The sequence below is a fragment of the Cricetulus griseus genome, chromosome 3 (assembly GCF_003668045.3).
Source record: "Cricetulus griseus strain 17A/GY chromosome 3, alternate assembly CriGri-PICRH-1.0, whole genome shotgun sequence".
Classification (NCBI taxonomy): Eukaryota; Metazoa; Chordata; class Mammalia; order Rodentia; family Cricetidae; genus Cricetulus; species Cricetulus griseus.
Window position 1 is genome coordinate 54,974,593 of NC_048596.1, and position 21,262 is coordinate 54,995,854.

Consider the following 21,262-nt stretch of genomic DNA (forward strand, 5'->3'; position numbering starts at 1 on the left):
CTGGAGGAGTAGATTCTTCTGCCCACCTCCCAAGTAGCAGGAGTGGCCCATGGTCCACATCAGCTGTCATGTTTGGACTGGAGACATGCTGACCTTATCAAGTTCCCCTGCATGTCAATCCCCACTTACTCTCAGCACACACATTTTCTCATCATACTGCAACTTCTGGCCCTTTGGCTGTGTCTGGCATTGGCCTCTCTTGTGGTCTTACTGTGCAACTTCTACTGGGGTCACTGGGCTTGAGGGGTGCCCCAACATCAATCCTATCTCCTGAGAATGAACTTCTTTATCGTGTGTCCTTGCTCCAGGTCTTTGGAGCTGGTGACAGATCATGGAAGCACCACTGCCCACCCTGTCTGGTGCGGGGATGGGGTGCACAGAGGAGGAGATAGTTCTACGGAAGATGCTGTGTGGTCTTGGAGGAAATGTTATTTGAGCTGGGTCTCCAGCATTGGAGTGGTCATTGATGGAGATGTTTCTAAGACCAGGAAGGGTCAGGCACTTATGAGTGTCTCAGTCAGCAAAATACAAAGGAAGAAACTAGGACTTGGGGCCCTGAAAGGCCAGCCTTAACCCAGCACAGGCCCAGAATACTCAGTGACAGCTTGAAGATACGAACAAGCTGAGGGGCTGAACTTGCTTAGCTCTGGGTGGTTAGTAGTGGCTAGTCTTGAACTCACTATATAGCCACACACATGGCACCCTCCTGCTTCCCCTCCCATGTACTGGGGTTACAAGTGCTACCATGTCTGGCTAGTTCTCAAGTTTCAGGGCAGGCTGAGTTCATGAGAACTGGCTCTGAAAAAAACCGCTGGTCACTGCAAGAAATAAGGAGACAGGGTCACTGCTTTTATCCAGGGAAGATGATCTTGTAATGGTGATAGTGAAAGAAGAAGTGAAAGAGGCCAGAGAGGTGAAAATGGCTGAGCAGTTAATAGACCAGGCCAAGATTAGGGATGAGCAGTAGGTGGTCAAACCTGGAGCACAATAGGAAGCCCATGATGCTATTCAAGAGGTAAAGTAGAGCTGGACGTGGTGGCAGAGGCAGGTGAATGTATGAGTTTGAGGCCAATCTGGTCTATATAAGTTCCAGACCAGCCAAAGCTACATACTGAGACCCTGTCTCAAAAGACCAACCAGCCGGGTGATGGTGGTGCACGCCTTTAATCCCAGCACTGGGGAGGCAGAGGCAGGGGGATCTCTGTGTGTTCAAAGCCAGCCTGGTCTTCAGAGCGAGTTCTAGGACTGGCTCCATGGCTACTGGGAACCCCTGTCTCAAAAAACAACAAAATCAAACAAAAAATCCTAGAACAACAAAAAAAGAGGTAAGACAGCCCAGAGCACAGGTGGCCTGGGAGAAAGAAAGTAAAGGCATTTGGATTTGTCTTTTGACACCCTAATGGGGCAACATGGACTACCTAAGACCAGAGATGTTCTGGAGGTGACATCAGGATGGCAGTAGGAGAATGGAACAGATAAGCTCTCAGCCAGGAGAGGCCCACATGGGTGTCAGGCCGGGAAAAGAGGGTCACTGTCATAGAAGAAAGGACTGGTGGAGAAATGGTCAAGACTGCAGCAATCTGTAACCCTTTCCAGGTTCAGGGTGGAGAGGTGGTGGGGACAGGACGGTTGTGACGAAAGCAGAGGCCAGCAGAACCTAACTGTAGAGCTCTGGACATTCAGAAGCTTCGACCTCCTCCTTAAGTCCAGACATCACAAATGACCTGACTGCACCATGCAAGGAAGGTAGCATAGATCCCAGAGAGCTATAAGCCACCCACCTGACTACAGGGAGAAAGGGAGTAAAGGTGGCAATCAGGCTGCAAGAATAAGGACATCCTAGAACAGGTAGGGAGCCTCAAGTTAATGGTCTTTCTCCACCACACCAACTGCTAACAGATAGGGAGACAGGGCCAGCAAGGTGGCTCATCAGATAAAGGCACTTGCTGCCCAACCTAACAACCTGAGTTTGAGGGTGGAAGAGAGCCAACTCTAAAAAGTTGTCTTTTGACCTCTACACTCATGAGCACCCACACCCACACACAAGAATGAATGGATAGTTAATCAAATGTAAACTTTTAAAATGGAGAAACTAGTGGATCGGTTTTGGGAAGTGGTTTACGGCTTCTTCAAGACCAGGATCAGAGACCCTATGGTAGGACTGAAGAGAACCAGGGGCCAGAACTAAGATGACTGCCTTGCACCCTAGTTCCTGTGTGGGTGGAAGTGCCGGCCTTCTTTTGAAACTCTCCTTCCTTCCCTATTGACAGTAAAATGCAGCCTTCTGCAAAAGGGACCCACGTAGTGGCAGTGTGTGCCATGGTCAATTTCCCACCAAGAAAGCTTGCGCTCTCCAACCCCAGCATTCCTATTACTGACTCCAGTGCTGTTGGAGTCATGGTGTAATGTCTTCCAGGCATCAGGGCCAGGCAAATCCTTGGGAAAGAGGCTTTGATCGATCAGCATTAGGGGCTGCTACTTGGGTACTCATCTCCAGAAACTAAGTGCCTTGCCTGGCAGGGATGAGGTCAAAACTTCCCATTTCACCCTGACACAAAAGGCCAGTCGGTACCGGTGGAAACCAGGAGTGGGTTGGGTGGAAGGACACGGTAGGGGCGAGGGTCTGGGCCCACTGCATATGTAGGTCTTGGAGCCCAATCCCGGCTGCACCAAGCCTCCGGCCCCCCTCCCGGCCCTTCCCTCTCTTTCCAGAACGCTGGGAAGGGGGTCTGCCCGGGGCATGGGGCGCCCCCTGCGGGTACGGGTGGTGATACAGCTAAGCCCCGCCCTCCGGAACGCCCCCTACCGATTCTAGCGGGTTCGAAACGAGGTTCCGGCTGTTCCAGGGGCTCGTGTGGTTGTCCTGGAGACTGGACAACACCCCGCCCCATCTCCGCCCGCCCCTAGCGCGCAGGCCTGCAGTGGTTGCCATGGCTGCGGGAGGCGAGGGGGCGCGGAGCCCGAAGCCACGCCCTACCCTATGTAGCCCCGCCCCCAGCCTCTCGCCCCGCCCTCGCTGTTGATGCTGCGGATGCTGCTAGGGGGTCCGCGGGCTGTGGCCGGTGCAGCTGAGGTGCGGCTCGGAGCGAAGGCACCCGGGCAGTGCCAGACGCAGGCCAAGAAGGGCTGGGTCATTCACTCGGGATGCGGCGCTGAGGCCCAGCATGGCCGGCGTGGGCCCCACCTTCCCGCTGCACCGGCTAGTCTGGGCGAACCGGCACCGCGAACTGGAGGCCGCGCTGCACAGCCGCCAGGTGAGGCCCCGCAGTGGATCCGGTTGATTCCCTGCCGAGGTGCGGAATCCATCCTGCAGCCCACTTGCCTCTGCTCTGCTCTGCAGCCGCATCCTGACTCCTTAGTTCAAGCTCTGACTGAAGCCCAGGTCACCTGCCCTTTAGCTGCTTCTTCCTGCGCTGGGCCTAGCTCTGCTTTCTGCCCACTTTGTATTGCATTAATCTCCGTATTCACCCTCCATCTCTGAACTAGATTGAGGACAAGAACCTTGCTCTTGGTCCTCAAGCCAATCCATACTCCTGACATCCCTCACTAGACCCCGCCGCAGGGCCTCCAACTCTATGGGTAGCAGCGGGCAGGAGAAATGTGGAGACCCTTGCCACTGGTTCTCACTGCCCCCTATGCCCCGGCACCCTCCAGCCCACATAGACCACCCTCTATCTTCTCACTGATCCGGTTACTCTCGCTTATTTCCCATAGTAATTCTACCCCTTTTCAATCCAATGGCCTCCTTGCTTTGGCTCTCTCTTGCCTTGGGTTGAGTGTTCCATCTCCCTCAGCACGACATCGAACAGGAGGATCCCCGAGGGCGGACCCCCCTGGAGCTGGCTGTGTCCTTGGGGAACCTGGAGTCTGTGAGAGTCCTCCTTCGACATAATGCCAACGTGGGCAAAGAGAGCCACCAAGGCTGGGCAGGTACTATGCAGGGCAGGGGTTGGTGGCTGGGGTGGAGTAATCAATTCTGGGGTCACTAAGAGGGCTTCCCCAGCAATCCTTTGTTTCCAGTCCTGCAGGAGGCAGTCAGTACTGGAGACCCTGAGATGGTGCAGTTGGTACTCCAGTATCGGGACTTCCAGAGGGCCACACAGAGGTTGGCTGGTATTCCAGAACTGCTCAACAAACTCCGTCAGGTATGATAGGGTACAGGAATCGGTCAGTAAGGAAGTGAGGTATCATAACAGGAGCTACCCTGTTCCCTGTGACAGACCTGGCATTTGAAGAGTAAGTACCTAGGCTGTACAGTATGTTGTCCCACCTTTACCTGTGCCAAAGGTCATGTAAGAAATAGAGGATTCCAGGTCCATGCACATGAGACTGGGTCTTTGGAAGGAACACATTCACCAGCACTAAGGGTCCCTGATGCCAGGAATCTCTTGGACAGAATGATAGGCCTTAGGCCTCCTAGAGAAGGTAAATTTCCAGAGGGCGACTGGGTAGAGACAGCCTGGACCCTGGGATGCCTACTTCTGTGTACTCTATCCTTCCGTAAGCATGCAAAGGACAGAAGCACAGTTGTGCCTGGCAAGGTCCTTGTGTTCCCTTTACAGATAAGGACTCAGAGACACAGATTAGACCATTGGAGGGCCCCACATTAGCCTATGGGTCATGTTGACTGGCCCTAGGCCACCAGTGCTTATAGCTTCTTTATGTGTAGATCATTTTAGGGCCTACTTGGACCCTCTCCTTGGCAGGATTTGATTGGAGTGGGAGTGTAGCTGGGCAGCATAGTTTGCAGGCTCCCAAAGAGTAGTGGTAGACAGTGAGCCCCAAGGCCTATTAGCCTATGACACCAGACCATAGTCCCTAACAGGCAGCTTTGGTCTCTCTTAGGCCCCCGATTTCTACGTGGAAATGAAGTGGGAGTTCACCAGCTGGGGTGAGTCGGGAACCATTGGCTGCTAAGATTTGGAGCGGGCTGTTTGGGGGAAGATTCCTGATAACTTTGAGACTCCTTGCAGTACCCCTTGTATCCAAGATGTGCCCGAGCGATGTGTACCGTGTGTGGAAGCGGGGTGAGAGCCTGCGGGTGGATACTAGTCTCTTGGGCTTTGAGCACATGACTTGGCAGCGTGGCCGGAGGAGCTTCATCTTCAGAGGTCAGGGTGAGCTCTGGGGCACTTGCTGCGGGGACAGGTGTGTTGGCGCCCTCAGATTCTCCTGTGGCTTTCTATCTTCACTTTCTGGAAGTGGAGACTGAAGCCAAAGGTAGAGGGTAACCCAGGGGCTGAGGATATATCTACTTAGCAGCAGTGGCTGAAGATAGCGCACTGGTGGGGCCTGGCACTGATATGTTCCCCTCCTGTGACATCCCTGTGGCTGACAGAGGCAGGAGCCTTGGTGATGGAAGTGGACCATGACCGGCAGGTGGTGCACACAGAGACACTAGGTCCAGCTCTGCATGAACCAGAAGCACTGCTGGCTGCCATGCGGCCCAGTGAGGAACATGTGGCCAGTCGCCTCACCTCTCCTATTGTCTCCACCCACCTGGACACTCGAAATGTGGCCTTTGAGAGGTCAGTTGGGGCCTGGCTCACCATGGGTGGGGATGGAGGAGAGATGGAGAAACACACATCTTATTTACTTATTTGTTTGTTTGTTTTTCCAGACAGGGTTTCTCTGCGTATCCCTGGCTGTCCTGGACCTCACTCTGTAGACCAGGCTGGCCTTGAACTCACAGAGATCCTCTTGCCTCTGCCTCCCGAGTGCTGGGATTAAAGATGTGCACCACCACCACCTGGCTGAAACACACATTTCTTAAAAGTTACTCTCACTGTGTAGCCCAGGCTGGTTTTGAACTAGAGACCCTCCTGCCTCAAACCCTGAGTACTGGGATTATAGGTGTGTGTCACCACACCCAGTGTAAACCACCATTAATAAAAGCAGAGCTATCCATTGGGAGGCAGAGGCAGGCGGATCTCTGTGAGTTCGAGACCAGCCTGGTCTACAAGAGCTAGTTCCAGGACAGCCTCCAAAGCCACAGAGAAACCCTGTCTGGAAAAAAAAAAAACAAACAAACAAAATATGTATATATATGTTTCTACATTGGTTACATATTCTTGAATATTGCTGCACTCATTATTTCCACTAGATTTTTAGTAAATCCCTTTATTTGTATCAGTATTTCCTTGTATATATGTGTGTGTACCATGCGTGTACACTGCCTGAGGTTGCCTGAAGGAGGTATCAGATCCCTTGGAGCTGAAGTAACAGGCATGTGTGAGCCAACTGATAGGGGTACTGGCTTCAAATTCTGGTTCTGTAGTAGAGCAGGAAGTGCTCTTACCATTGAGCCATCTATCCAGCCCCAGTACTTTAATGATAAAAAATCATATCTTTAAGTACAGTTTTTCATGTTTCTTTTCAATGTAAATGTCTTCATTTCTTTTGCTTGCCTGTGTTTTCCAACTAAGACTTCCAGTATAATGTAGATTAAAAGTGGCAAAAGCCTTGATGTCTCAGCCTAAAAAAAAAAAAAAAAATCAGTCTCATCATTATCTAATAGTAATTTACTAATTACAAGGTTTTGGGGATACTCTTTATTAAGTGAGGAAGTTTCCTTCTATTCCTAATTTTTGAGTGTTGTTTTTTTGGGTTTGGTTTGGTTGGTTATTTATTTATTTATTTATTTATTTATTTATTTTTTGAGACAGGGTTTCTCCGTATCTTTGGAGCCTGCCCTGGACCACACTTTGTAGACCAGGCTGGTCTTAAACTCACAGAGATCCGCCTGTCTCTGCTTCCCAAGTGCTAGGTTTAAAGGCATGCACCGCCGCCACCACCACCCAGCTTGTTGTTAGATTTTGTTGGTTAATAATTTGCTGAGGATTTTGTTTATATGTTTGAAAGAAATATTGGTCTATAGCCAGCCTACTTGCCTCCCTTTCTTCTGTTTTGTTCTCTCTTTTTCTGTGCTGGTGTTCAAACCCTGGGCTTCCTGTGCACCAGGCAAGCACTCTGAACTATACCAGAGTTTGCAGTTTCCTTTTCATGTCTTTGTCTGGTTTCGATATGTGGGGAAAATTTAATAGTATGAGTTGAAAAGTATTACCTCATCATCATTTTGTAGAAGAGTTGGTGAGCACCTGACACTAATTCTTTAGATGTTTAGTAGAATTCCACGGTAAAGCCTTTCAGTCCTGTGCTTTTCTCCCTAGTAGATGACGGTGAAGAGAAAAAGAATCATCTCCTCAGTTGCCATAGGCACCTTATTTATTTTATCTCTTCTTATGTCAATTTCAGCAATTTGGTTCTCACAAGTCATTTGTCCACTTCATCTAAATTACTATTATTATATTTTTGTGTGTATGTGTGCATACTCAGGAGTGAGAGGCAGGAGGATCTCTGTGAGTTCAAGACCAGCCTGGTCTAAAGAGTGAGTTCCAGGACAGCCATGGATACGTAGGGAGACCCTGTCTCAATAACAAGAAGAAACAAATCATCATCCCAGATGTCTTAAAATCTCAATAGTAAATGCTTCTGCATTCATGCACAGTCTTTAACTGAGCCCCAACACCAATATTATACCTAATAAAATAGGAATTAATTTTGCACCTCTGGTCCTTGGCCCTTGTGCAAATGTTCTAGCTGTCCAGTCCTTCTAGTCCAGGCCCCTCCATGTGTCACTGTGGGCAGGGACCTTGACAATTGAGTAGTCAGGGACACCAGCTAGGTGTTGTGTACTGGGGGGAGGGAGTACATGTTCTCACTGCTCCTGTCTGGTCTGTTGCAGGAACAAATGTGGTATCTGGGGATGGCGGTCGGAGAAGATGGAGACTGTTAGTGGCTACGAGGCCAAGGCAGGAGGGGCTATTGGGCTAGGGGACTTGGGGGTAGCCTTGTGGGACCTGGGGGCTGAGCTCCTTCACCCCTTCATGCTATGGAGGGAGAGGTGGAATTGTTTTTTGACCCCAGCTGACTCCTTCCTAGGCTCTGAGATGAAATAGTGGGTGATTTATGTTTTGTTTTGTTTTTCTTGGCTCTCTGACTACATGTACCTGTTAGTGACTCCTGGGGTTCAGACCCTGCCCCCTGCTCTCCTATGGGGAAATTTTGTGTTTCTTTGGGAACAGGAAAACTTGGTCCTGGGCTGATGCGGCTGAATGTGAAGAACAGACTTTGAACCCTGAGTTCCTCGTGTCTCCCCCTGATCCTTAGGTGTACAGTGCCACCAATGTGGAGCTGGTGACACGCACAAGAACAGAGCATCTCTCTGATCAGGACAAGTTAAGGAACAAAGGTAAACCCAGGTGCGACTGCCTGCTGCCCAGTCATCCTGTGGCCTGGGGCCAGGGCTCAACAACCCCAGGCAGGGTGGGAGGCCTCCCTCTTCTTTCCAGAATCCTCTCCCACCTAGCAGGAGGGTGCCAGGCGGAGAATGGTAGGACACAGTCTGGGGAGTTGCCCAAAGTTCCCTCATGGTCCCCACTACTTCTTCTCAGGGGGGAAGACTCCGTTCCAGTCCTTCCTGGGGATGGCTCAGCAGCATTCCTCCCACAGTGGGGTGAGCTTGGCTGGGGAAGGGCTGGGCCAAGCCTGGGTGGGTGGGGCACTTTCTGTTCATACTAAGGGCTAAGTTCTGCCCTGGGGTCTGCTCAGGCTCCAGTGCAGCAGGCCGCCAGCCCCACCAACCCCACAGCAATTTCCCCTGAGGAGTACTTTGACCCCAGCTTCAGCCTGGAATCAAGAAACATTGGCCGCCCCATTGAGATGTCCAGCAAAGTCCAGAGGTGAGGTCAGGGGCAGTTTGGGGAGTCCCACCAGAAGACCTTGAGCAGTGGCAGAGTCCTGTCATGCATGGAGGGCATCACAGTGAGGGATCTGTTCACCTAGTAGGTTTGTCCCTGGACCAACTCCAGAGGGTGGGAGCCATGTCTGTCTTACCTATGGTCTAAACTAGAATGGGAGTTGGTCATACTTGGGTGACATCACCAATGTATTTGCTTGTTTGTTTGTCTGTTTTGGGCTACAAAGGGTTCTACTTTGTAGCCCTGGCATGTAGCTCACTATGTAGCTTGGGCTGGCCTCCAAGTGGTGGGATTACACCATTCCTGGCTTGTTTTCTTGTTCAACTCAGTGAGCATGTGCTAGGGACCAGACCATGACAGAGTGGGGAGGGCCCAGTGGTTTGTATCACAAGGAAATAATCTTCCCTTCTGGGAGTCTGTTTTCTTCATCAGAAAAACAGTCAACCAGAATTACTCCATGCAGCCTCACATGTCTCTACTCAAGAAAATGATTGGAGATGGGATTTAAAGCCAGAGTCCCGACCTCTGGGCTGTGCTCAACACTCAAGCAAAGTGCTTTTGTGTTTGTGTGTCCATCACAGTCCAGTGTATAGTACTGACTAGCTTTGGACAAAGACCAGGCTGTGGACAAGGCCCAGAGATAGCCCACAGGCTGGCTTCTGCACGTCCCCATGCAGATCAAAAGAGTGGCACAAAGCCATGATCACCAGAAGGGCCAGGGGCTGACTATCTTAGGCTTCAGAGCTAGTGTTGAGTTCCTAGGGGCGACAGTCAATAAGAGCTGAATGGGGAGAAGGGTACCACAGGCCAGTGACTAGAAAGGGTGAGGCATCAGGGGTCCCTGACCCACTTCCTCTGGTCGGCTGGATAGGTTCAAGGCAACACTGTGGCTAAGTGAGGAGCACCCACTGTCCTTGGGTGACCAGGTGACACCCATCATTGATCTGATGGCCATCAGCAATGCTCATTTTGCCAAGCTTCGGGATTTCATCACTCTACGCCTCCCACCAGGCTTCCCTGTCAAGATTGGTGAGAAGGCAACTAAGGGGCAACCAGGACTTGAGCATGACGCTCTCCTCAGTCAGGTTTGGGGTTACTGCAGGGGGCAAGCAGCTCAAACCTGTCTCCTCTCCTCTCAGAGATTCCCCTCTTCCACGTGCTCAATGCCAGAATCACCTTCAGTAACTTGTGTGGCTGTGATGAGCCTGTGAGCTCGGTGTGGGTCCCAGCCCCCAGTTCTGCCATTTCTGCTCCAGGTATGGCTATAGCTACAGGAGAGCTGGGTGGCTGTGCAGCTCTCTGATCTGCCTTGGGGCTGAATATGACCCATCTGTTACCCTGCCCAGGAAGCCCTTTTCCATGTGAGGTGGACCCCACAGTGTTCGAGGTACCTGAGGGGTACAGTGTTCTGGGTGCTGAGCGCAGTGAGCCCCTTCGAGATGAGGATGATGACCTGCTGCAGTTTGCTATCCAGCAGAGCCTACTTGAGGCAGGCACAGAGGCAGAGCAGGTGGGATGCAAGTGGAAGGTGGGTCATGACCTCGGCAGCCACAGGCCTGAGGTGACAGTTCTGGGCTCTGGCTGCTGCAGGTGACTGTGTGGGAAGCCCTGACCAACACACGGCCTGGCATTCTCCCTCCTCCCCAAGTCACAGTGTTTGAAGAGCAGCTTCAGCTGGAGCAGTGAGTCCCCCAGGAACTATTCGGGTCCTTGCTTGACTGGTGGGGGAGGGGAAGCAAGGTAGTTCTGATCTGAGGGCTCCATACCTTCACAAGACAGGATGACTGCTGCTAACCACAAGGAGCATGGAGGGCCAAAAAGAGTTGCTTGTTTCTCTCCCTGACATCTTGTCCCTCACAATTCCATGCTCTTGACTTCTTGCCAGGCCTTCTCATTGGTCTGTTTTCCCCTCAACCCTTGCCCTGAAGGGCCCTCCAGGAAAGCCTACAGCTGTCCACAGAGTCCAGGGCTCCAGAATCTCCTCAGAGGACACCTCCATCCCCAGTACCTCCAAGCTTTGAGGAGCAGCTTCGCCTGGCCCTGGAGTTGTCTTCAAGGGAACAGGAGGAGCAGGAGCGACGTGGTCAGCAGGAGGAGGAAGACTTACAGCGGATCCTGCGGCTGTCACTCACAGAGCACTGAGCTGTCTGGCCTTGGAAAGGCTCTCCAGGGTCATTCCTTCTGCCTGTTTTGTATTTATTTATTTATAAACTATCTGCTGCTGAGCTTGGGGTCTGGGCCCTGGAGGTAAGCTGGCAGAGAGGCCAAGGTGGAAATAAAGAGACCATCAGCAGAAGGCTTACTGTCCTCCATGGGCTGGAACCAAGGGGACACACGGGATGGGGGAACTATTGAAGGATGGTGACCTCAGCTCTAGCTTTGGATCCTCTGTTTCTTCAGCTGTAAAATAAGGTCACCACATAGCAGGTGTTCAAGGGATTCTGAGATTCCCCTAAGTACCACCTCACCTACCCCAATCCCAGGTGCCTGCCACCCAACTTGGTCTCCCCAAAACCTAGCCCACGCTCCTGCTGGGAGAAAGGCTGGGGCTTCCTATTCTCCCACTGGAGAAAGCTCCTTCCCTCCTCCCTGCAGCTTAGGCACAGGTTCCTACCCAGATTCAAATATCTTCTACCAGAGTGACTAAGTAAGCCACACCCACACCCCCTGTGCACAGTATCTGTGGGAGAGGCTCAACCCTGTCCTGTTCACTACTAGAGTGGCCCTGAAATGCCTATGGGCTTTGTAGGCTATTGCTAAGACCCAAATTCATTTCCTCAGAAGCCTGCTGGTCTCCTAAATTGAGTGGAGGAAAGAAGGCCAAGACAAAAGGAGAACAAGTTTGGAATGGGATGGTAGATGTAAGACCCAGTCGCTCCAGGCATTGTGTCAGAAATCTTTAATCCCAGCATTTGAGAGGCAGACACAGATGGATTTTTGCGAGTTCCAGGCCAGCCTGGTCCACAAAGTGAGTTGCAGTCATATCAGAGCTACATAGTGGAACCCTGTCTCAAACAAACAAAACCTATTGTCCTTGCTCCTTCCTTCTCAGAAGCCTGAGCATAAACCAGTGGAGGTGTGTAGCTACTCAGGTGATTTTACTGCAAAGAGGGCTGGGCGCCTCCTGTGGGAATAGCCTCCAAAACCAGGGAAGAACGTGAACTCTGGACCCCTTACCTGCGCCCCGCCCTTGGCCCCACCCTCAACCCCGCCTCCAGCGTGGACGGGGCGGGGCGAGCAGAACGGAGACTGAAGGGGTGGGGCCGCGGCCGATCGGTGCGAGCTCTGTGGGGCCGGACTGGGCACCAGTCGGGCCCTTTAAGGGCCGCTCCCGAGGAGGTGCCAAGCCCTAGTGACTCCAATCTCTTCTTCCTGGTCCTGCGAAGGCAGGGACTGACCGTAGGGCTGTGGGAGGGGTCGTGCCGGGCTTTCGTCCAGGTGACTCGGGCCTGGCCTTATGGCTCTGGTCACAGTGAGTCGCTCGCCGCCGGCTAGTGGCCACTCCTCGCCTGTGGGACCCACGGTGAGTTTAGCTTGGTCCTACCCTTTCGCAGCTGGCTGCCAGCTGGGCCTGAGGAAGCACGTCCTGCCTCTGGCAGCCGGCCTCACGCCTGGGAGTAGGAGGAGAGGGACCTTGAGTCTGCTGTTCCAGAGCACTTGGGAGATCCTGAGGCTCCCGGGAGCTCGACGTAGGTAGATGCGAAGTCCTGAGAGCCAACCCAGTCTGCAGAGGCCCAGATCCCTCCCACACTCTGCAACCCCCTGCCCTTGCAGCCCCGCTGTGCCCAGACTTAGGCAGGGACTCCCCTGGGGCCTGTGGAGGTGAGCGACTTAGAGAGAGGAGGGTTGTTTTGTTTTTTGTTTTTCTTTTGGTTTGGTTTGGTTTGGTTTTCCACCTAGGGTTCCCCTGAGGGGAGAGGAGGATAGGGTTTTGAGTGCTTCCTGTCCTGGGGGCTGATCTTTCATTCTGTCCCCGGGCTGCTTTCTCAGCAGGACCGAGTGGTCAGGCGTAGAGGCTGGCTCCAGCGCAGGTGAGTCCCTTCTCCGGACACACACTTCCTTATAGCCTGTGGCCTGGCTGCTGCTATAGTGGATTCCAGGTGTCTTGCTTGGGACCAAGGATTCATTGAAGTACTCTGATAAAACTCATGCTTAGGTGGGAGCCAGGGGCTGTGGGTGGAACTGGCAAACATCACATCCTTGGCGTGTGGAAGAACCAGCAGGGCTACCTTGGCCCTGGTCAGTGGATTATTTCACACATTACCTGGACCTTGGCCCAGGCCAGTGATCACAGGTCCAGGGGCAGGATGGGACCTGAAGATGTATAGGTGCCTGGACAAGTTTGGAGCACCTAAGCCCACCCAGAAAAGGGGCACATCCCCAGAAGTGAGCCCAAGGCTGGCTGGCCCTCTGACCACTATCAGGGTCCTGGTTAAAAATCCAAACTGTGCCTCACTCCAGGAGAGCTGACTCAGGAGAGCAGGCCAGCAATCCATTTCAGCATCCCTTCAGGGGACTCTTGCTAAAGTTTGAAAACCTATGGTCAGAACCATTTCCCCGTCGCTCTGCTAGGCAGAGTTTTGCAGTGCTCCGAGGAGCTGTCCTGGGACTTCAGGATGGAGGAGATGGTAATGATTCGGCTGAGGCAGACTCTGAGCCAATGGAGGAACCCTTGTGTGAGAAGCAGCCCACTGAGGACCAGACCGACAATGGGCAAGAATTCCAGAGTCCCTGGAAACAAGTGCAAAGGCAGCACCTGCACCTCATGGTGGAGCTGCTGAGGCCACAGGATGACATCCGCCTGGTAAGGGACTTGTGTCTATTGAGGAACAATGCTGTGAGATTAGGGGGCACCTAGGCAGTTGATGGGGGGAATTACCCAGTCCCCGAGAATTCTGCCACTTCAGCTAGAAGCATCTTATCAGGGCAAGATCATGTCTGTCTGCAGAGAGCTGTGAAAAGACAAGGGAGGTTTGTCATGTATGAGCCGTGAGGTGGGGGTTACATGAGGGAGGTTTCTGTTAATCCACAGGAGGCCCCTGTTGATACTAGTGAGTTGCCCAGAGATGGACTCATACTCCCAGGCTTTGTGAAGCATGTTGGCAGCTAGTGTGCCAGCTAGGCAAACAGAGTGCCCACAGAGGGCTGGGGTCTACTGGAGCCTAAGAGCCAGCTCCTGAAAGAGTGTGGAGGCAGATACTTGCTGTTGGCAGCAAAGCATGAAAAACAAGATGTAGGCTTTGGTAAAGCAGGGTTTAGAACAGGAATGTTGTTCTTTTTTTTAAATTTATTTTTATGTTCTTTGGTGTTTTGCCTGTGTGATGGGTGTCAGAAGCCCTGGAATTGGAGCTACAGACAGGTGTGAGCTGCCATGTGGACCCTAGGAATTGAGCTTCAGTCCTGGAAGAGCAGTCAGTGCTCTTAACCACTAAGCCATCCCTCCAGCCCCAGGAGTACTGTTCTAACCCTTTATAAATCCTTCTAGCATGTATGAGGCCCAACATCGTTCCTTTGGTAGAAGGCATATCTTAAAATATTGGCTAGTGGCAGGGTTATTAAAACCCTCCTTGCAAGGCTGGAGGGATGGCCCAGGGGTTAAGATCTCTAATTGCTCTTTCAGAGAAACCAGGTTCAATTCCCAGTAACTACATGGCATCTCACAACCATCTCTAACTCCAGTCTCAGGATTGCCAACACTCTCCTGGAATCTCAGTACCAGGCATGCGTGAGATGCACAAAAATACATGCAGACAAAGCATCCTTACAAATAAAATAATTTTTAAAAAGATAAAACCTCTTTGCTAGGCAGAAACAAAAATGAGGCTACCTCTAACAATGCTATCCTCCCCTCCTCTTTGGGGGGTGAGGGGGTAGTGTTTCGAGACAGGGTGTCTCTGTGTAACATCCTAGCTGTCCTGAAACTTGCTTTGTAGACCCGGCTGGCCTCAAACTCACGGAGATCTGCCTGCTCTGCCTCCCTAAGTGCTGGGATTAAAGTTGTGCGCCACCACGCCCAGCCTCCCCTCCTTTTCTTACACTCCCCATTTGAGGCTTCAAAAAAAAGTTTGTTGAGCCATAAATTACAAAATTTGAGTATTGCTGTGTTCTCAAGTAGCCACTGATATTCTGTATGGGAGTTTGGGGGAACAGGGGCTAGCAAGGCACAAGGTGTGTCTATGTGGGAGCTCCTATGATTCCAGGGCTTCTTCCATTTTCCCAGGCAGCCCAGCTGGAGGCAGCCCGGCCTCCACGACTCCGTTACCTGCTGGTAGTGTCCACTGGAGAGTGTCTGAGTCAGGAGACCATCCTTCTGGGAGTGGACTTTCCTGACAGCAGGTAGGAACAGAGAGAAGAGGGTTGGGACAAAGATGGAGGTGCTGAGGGACAATGGCTCTCCTGTTCTATCAGTTCCCACAGCTGCACCCTGGGCCTGGTCTTGCCCCTCTGGAGTGACGCCCAGGTGTACCTGGATGGCGATGGGTAAGAGGTGGCAACAGTGGGGGGGGGCAAGAATTGAAGAATAGTGGGACTAGGTCTGAGACTTACTCTTTTTTACTGTGTGATCTTGGGAAAATCACCTAACTCTAGGCCTCAGCCTCCCCCATCTGACAAATGAACAGGTTCTCTGAGAGCCTGATTTGTGGTTCTACCTTCCCTGGGTCTCCTGTAGGGGCTTCAGTGTGACATCTGGTGGTCAGAGCCGAATCTTCAAGCCAGTCTCCATCCAGACCATGTGGTAAGTGCTGCAGTAGCCTAGCCTTAGGCCAACCTCTTCTTGGGAGATGGCCTCCAGGCCCAGGAGAGGGAACCAAGTAAGAAGGTGCGTGTCTTAGCCTGTTTTTCTTGTCCCAGGGCCACACTGCAGGTATTGCACCAGGCATGTGAGGCAGCTCTAGGCAGCGGCCTTGTGCCTGGTGGCAGTGCCCTTGTCTGGGCCACGCACTACATGGAGAAAGTGAACTCTGACCAGGGTTGCCTCAATGAGTGGATGGCCATGTCTGACCTGGAGTCCCTGCGACCACCTATTGCTGAGCCTGGACAGTCAGTGCTGGAGGGGTGGGGATTGGGGTGGTACCACAGTGAAGGGATGGCCTCTTACTGAAAGATCACTACCAGGGCCTCGGAACAAGAGCAGATGGAGCAGGCGATCCTGGCTGAGCTGTGGCAGGTGTTGGACACCAGTGACCTAGAGAGTGTTACTTCCAAAGAGGTGGGCAAGGTGGCTGGGCCACCAGATTCACCTTTCTTTGGGGCCTTTCTTCCCCTTGTTTCCTCCAGCCCCGAGGCATTCCCTAATCCCTGACTTTTAGCTCTGTGTAGATGGGACAGGGTCCCATCCTCAGAGGCTTCACAGGTATGGTGATCTAAACTCTCTTCCCTTGCACCACTCCCATAGATCCGCCAGGCCCTGGAGCTGCGTCTGGGATGCCCTCTTCAGCAGTACCGTGACTTTATTGACAACCAGATGTTGCTGCTTATGGCCCAGCAAGACCGAGCCTCCCGCATCTTCCCCCACCTCTACTTGGTGAGTGCAGGCTGTTGGAGGTGGGGACCAGATCACCCATGCAGCTGCTGTGACAGGTCCTGTAGCTAGAGGCAAGACACAGGAGCCCAGTGCTCTTCTGCTCCTACTCCACAGGGCTCTGAGTGGAATGCTGCCAATCTGGAGGAACTTCAGAGAAACAGGTAGGGTTCCCCAGCTGCAGGACTGCCCATCATTCTCTCAGCCTTCCTGTGGGGTAGCCTGGCCAGTTTCTGGAACCTTAGATCACCCCCAGCACTGCTCTTTCTGCTTTAACCCAGTCCTGGGGATGCTGCACTCACTTGTGTCAAAGGCCTCAACAGCATGGCCATTTGCCCCACTAAGCACACACAATGGTGCAGAGATGAGGTCTCTAAGACAAGGGGTGCTGGTGGGCACTTGCCAAGCAGAAGAGGTTCCTGCCAGCCTGGCCACCTCTTCAGGTATAAGAAAATGCCTTCTTTTGGTAGGGATGTGGATACCACTTCTGAAAGGAACCTGCCATCCCCCACTGTGGGCTGCTGGGAGACCTGCTGTAGCTGGGAGCCCCCTAACCTCAGCTTAGCTTTAAGCTAACTGCAGTCTGAATCATGGACGAGGGTTAGTGTTTACTCCTCCTCAGGGAAACTCATTCCCAACAGAGTAACACACTGTGCCCTAGGTCAGTCAGCTGATGGCTGGTTCAGTTATTTTCCTACTCCAAGTGTTGCCACCCCAGACTCAGAACCAAGAACCAAACAGAAATGGCCCGTGGTGCGCTTGGTTCCTTTGCCACATCAGTCTGGTTTTGGACCCTCTGGCACAGGGTTAGCCACATCCTGAACATGGCCCGGGAGATTGACAACTTCTTCCCTGAGCGCTTCACCTATCACAACGTGCGTGTCTGGGACGAGGAATCAGCACAGCTGCTGCCCCACTGGAAGGAGACACACCGCTTCATTGAGCGTGCCAGGTTGGGTTCCTCCCAGCTTCTGCACCCTCCTTAGCTTCCAGTGGGGACTGGTGCCCTCCTCCTGCTCATCTTGCCCTTGGTTCTGTCCCCTCTGTTGCCCTCTCTAGTTTCACTTCCTTCTCTCTGCTGGGTCCTAAGCCCTTACCTTCCCCTTCCCAGTCTCCAGACTACTGGGGTTGAGGGAGAATGGACTAACCATATCCCACCTCCATAGAGCACAGGGCACTCGGGTGCTAGTCCACTGTAAGATGGGTGTCAGCCGTTCTGCTGCCACGGTGCTGGCCTATGCCATGAAACAGTATGGCTGGGGTCTGGAGCAAGCCCTGATCCATGTGCAGGAGCTCCGGCCCATCGTGCGCCCCAACCCTGGCTTCCTGCGCCAGCTACAGACCTACCAGGGCATTCTGACTGCCAGGTATGGGGGAGGGGACAAGGGAGAAGATGTGTATACTGGGGGGTGGCTGCTGTGTCACTCAGAGCTGACTCAGAGCCACCTCCTCACAGCCGGCAGAGCCATGTCTGGGAGCAGAAAGTGGGTGTGGTCTCCCCAGAGGAGCCCCTGGCACCTGAAGTTTCTACACCATTGCCACCTCTTCCACCAGAACCAGGAGGCAGTGGGGAGGTGATGGTTATAGGTTCCAAGGAAAGCCAGGAAGCCCCCAAAGAAGAGCTTGGGCTGAGGCCCCGCATCAACCTCCGAGGAGTCATGCGCTCCATCAGTCTCCTAGAGCCCTCCTCGGAGCCAGAGAGAACCCCAGAGGCTGGAGACCTGCCAGAGGTGAGTCTGAGCAGCAGAGCCCTGCCTACAGTAGCCTTGCAGAAGAGAATGTGGAGCAAGTGCTAGAGCTTGACTTAAGGCTCTGGTAGGCCCCTCACAGTAGGGTGTTGTCCTTGCTTCCTCCATGCTGACCACTTTACACCTTTCTGTGCCAGGCAGCTCAAGACTGTCCTGAGTACCCAAGGATGGGGACCACCTTTGGGCTCCTCCTTTTATGCCAGGCCAGGCAAGAACAGTGGTCCCAGGGTCTAAGCAGTGGCAGATCAGCCTAACAGACTGGCTCCATTTCCTAAGGGCTTGGCTCCTAGCTTTGGAGTGAGCATCTTCCCAGGGCCATGAGCTCTACTGCCAGCTGATGGCTGGAAAAGCTTCCTGCACTGGAGAGGATAGGTAAGAGCATTCCTCAAGTCCCTCCTGTGCGCCGAGGAGCCACACAGCAAAGGACCGGGCAGAGACGAGACTGTGTACTCACACAGTCACCTACTAAGTGAACAAACAAGCATGCTGTGTGCTGAGAGTTGTTGGGCACAAGCTAGGACAGGAAGCTGGCCCTTGCCTGAGGAAGCCAGGCCCCACATGTGACATGAAGTCACATGGCTAACCGAAAAGAAGGAGTCTGTGCAGGCAGAGCATTTAGGTGCTGGGCATGAACCCACAGGGAGGAGTGGGATTAATGGTGGGCTATTGTCAAAAGCAAGTATCCTATGAGGTACCTGACACTGCACCCACAGAGCCCTGGTGCCTGTCAGGGTCCAGCTGTGGCTTACGGGATTGAATGTATGAAGGCAGAGGGGTGAGAGGAGAAGGTGGTTGAAGTCAGGCTCGGGGGACTAAGAAGGCTTCTAGGGTCCAGAAGAAAGCTCAAGCAAGTACAGCCAAGAAACAGGGGCTGGGTGCTCTTTTCCCCTTGGGATGCGTGTACCTACCCCTTTCCTGGCTCTGAGCTCCCTGTGGTTCTTTTTCTTCCCCCACCCAGGTTTTCTCTTCCCATGAATCTTCAGATGAAGAGCCTCTTCATCCCTTCCCTCAGATTTCAACAGCCAAAGGTGGTCACAGCCAAAGGGCCCACAGGGGGCCTTGGCCTGCCCTGAAGTCTCGCCAGTCTGTGGTTGCCCTTCATAGTGCTGCCCTGGTGGCTAGCAGGACCCGGGCCTTCCAGGAGCAGGGACAAGAGCAAGAGCAGCGGGAGGCTGGTATGCCTTCTACACCTAGGCTCCGGAAAGTGGTGAGGCAGGCCAGTGTAGACGACAGCAGAGAGGAGGGTGGGGCCTAAGCCTTTATACTCTGTCCCGCTAGACACTAAACAGACTGGTCACAGCTCCTCAGATGAGCACCTTTGCACCTCTGGGCCTGCACACTCCATATAGCTAGCTCCTCCCCAGCAGTCCCTAGACCTTTGTCATTTCCTGCAGCCTTAGGTCTCAGGTAGCTCATGTCTTCCTGTCAAGGGCTCAAGACTTTTTCTACATAGGGTATATGAGTAGAACCATTAATGGTGCCTTAAAGGGTAATAACACCCTAGTTTCATTATGGAATTAAATTGTTAGGGCAGGTTTTCTGGTTCATGTCCCCCTTGCCCTCAACTTTTGGCCATCCTGTCCCATTCCTCCCACCTCTCCTCCTGAAGTCCTACAGGCAGCTAGGCCAAGGGTCCAGGGACCACAAAGGTAGATAGCACTTTCAGTCCCCAGCCCCATAGGCTCTGAGGGGGCTCAGAGTTCACCCTTCACACAACTGATCAGAATCTCTGCTGCTGCTGAGTTCTCCCATGGCCCTCACAGGGTCTCAGGGCACTGGGCTAAAGAGAGTCTTCTTGTTTTTGAAGATCTCTGGCCAGTCAAGTTTTTCATAGTCGTGTAGTATCTGGCTTTGTACTGAGAAATAAAAGACATTTTCATATTAAGTTTTTTTTTTTTTCATTTGGTGACAAAGCCATCTGTCTTTCAATCAGACCCTTCTCTGTTTACACACCACACATAGCGTCTTCTACTCCTTCCAGCTTCCTCATGTCTCTCAGGTGTCTGTGACAGACCTGTTTAGGTTGAGTGGTGTGTTGGCGGTGGGGGAGGAATAGCCAGTGCTATCTCCTCATCTCTAGGGCCTGGGTAAATGTTAGCCATCCTGTCATTAACAGGTGCAGGGAAACTAGCCTATATGGGGTTGTGGTTCTGCTGGGACAGCTAAAGGGAGTTAACTATGAGGAAGTAGAACGCTGCTGCCTCCCTGGACAAGCCTGTCCTTAGGGCTGAACTTCCTTTGGGACATTTGATGCTAGTTTTTGAGGATATTTGGATTCTAAGAATCTCCTTCCAGCCGGGCAGTGGTGGTGCACACCTTTAATACCAGTACTCGGGAGGCAGAGACAGGCGGATCTCTGTGAGTTCGAGGCTAGCCTGGTCTCCAGAGCGAGTGCCAGGATAGGCTCCAAAGCCACACAGAGAAACCCTGTCTCAAAAAACCAAAAAAAAAAAAAAAAAAAAAAGAATCACCTTCCAAGCTGGGCACAACTTTAATCCCAACATTTGGGAGACCGAGGCAGGATGATCTCTATGAGTTTGAGGCCAGTCTGGTCTACAGAGTGAGTTCTAGTACAGCTAGGCTTACAGGGCTACAGAGAAACCCTGTCTCGAAAAACTTTAAAACTAAAAAGAAAAAGAAGGAAGGAGTTAGTGCTTCTATCATTGTCATTGTCATTTCCATCCTAGTGTTTTATGACACTGTGACATACTACACTGGTTTGTGGTAACTGTGTTCAGTGCCAGAACTGACTCCAGACATGAGTATCACACATGTCCAGTTTCATCGAAGTCTTTCCCATACCCTTGGGGGATTCCCAGTCCTATCCTAACCCTAAAATGGAGAGCTCTGGGTGAGGAGACCTGAGAGTCTCAGCCCGGGCTTCATCACTTCCAAGTCACTGCATCCAGAGTCTGTTTCTTTTTGTAAAACAAAGCAAGCCTGGGAAGCCATAAGCACCCCACTTCTCTTTGGTTTTTGTTTAGAGAAATATAGATCACTTACAGCTAGAGATCATCTTCTGAGTGCTCTCTGGAATAAGAGTCATTTAAACACATCTGGTGACATGCATGGGGTCAGAGGGGGGGTTCATTACTGACCCAAGGCACTGAGCAGATGTGGGACTGACTGCCTTCCCTCCCAACCAGGAGTCACACCATACTGCAGAGGCTAGGGCTGAGGGCTGGTCAGATCAAGTGTCAGGAGGACAGCCCTCTTCCTGCTGCTAGCTCAGC

General features: G+C 52.4%; 2 protein-coding genes across 7 annotated transcripts; both read left to right on the top strand.

The window, feature by feature from the left end:
- The first annotated feature begins 1,273 nt into the window (after positions 1-1,273).
- Positions 1,274-11,052, top strand: Ankrd13d (ankyrin repeat domain 13D). Its single transcript, XM_027408691.2, has 15 exons — positions 1,274-3,254; positions 3,795-3,930; positions 4,021-4,145; positions 4,846-4,891; positions 4,974-5,117; positions 5,339-5,528; positions 7,745-7,811; positions 8,170-8,251; positions 8,454-8,515; positions 8,611-8,741; positions 9,631-9,788; positions 9,899-10,015; positions 10,106-10,269; positions 10,350-10,441; positions 10,688-11,052. Exons 1-15 carry the CDS (start codon positions 3,165-3,167, stop codon positions 10,899-10,901), a joined length of 1,818 nt encoding a protein of 605 aa, XP_027264492.1. The 5' UTR covers positions 1,274-3,164; the 3' UTR covers positions 10,902-11,052.
- Positions 11,053-12,000: 948 nt separating this feature from the next.
- On the top strand, positions 12,001-19,914 carry Ssh3 (slingshot protein phosphatase 3). 6 transcript variants are annotated; one of them, XM_035442049.1, is made up of 15 exons: positions 12,001-12,282; positions 12,750-12,790; positions 13,332-13,563; positions 14,980-15,095; positions 15,168-15,239; positions 15,430-15,495; positions 15,612-15,800; positions 15,876-15,969; positions 16,156-16,284; positions 16,399-16,445; positions 16,563-16,724; positions 17,087-17,233; positions 17,448-17,648; positions 17,738-18,011; positions 18,988-19,914. In XM_035442049.1, the coding sequence occupies exons 1-15, from the start codon at positions 12,217-12,219 to the stop codon at positions 19,282-19,284; spliced, it is 2,133 nt and encodes a 710-aa protein (XP_035297940.1). In that variant the 5' UTR covers positions 12,001-12,216; the 3' UTR covers positions 19,285-19,914. The 6 variants fall into 6 exon arrangements, with proteins under 6 accessions (XP_035297940.1, XP_035297941.1, XP_035297944.1 ...); XM_035442050.1 differs by having other exon boundaries at positions 12,753-12,790; XM_035442053.1 differs by lacking the exon at positions 12,750-12,790.
- The last annotated feature ends 1,348 nt before the right edge of the window (positions 19,915-21,262 follow it).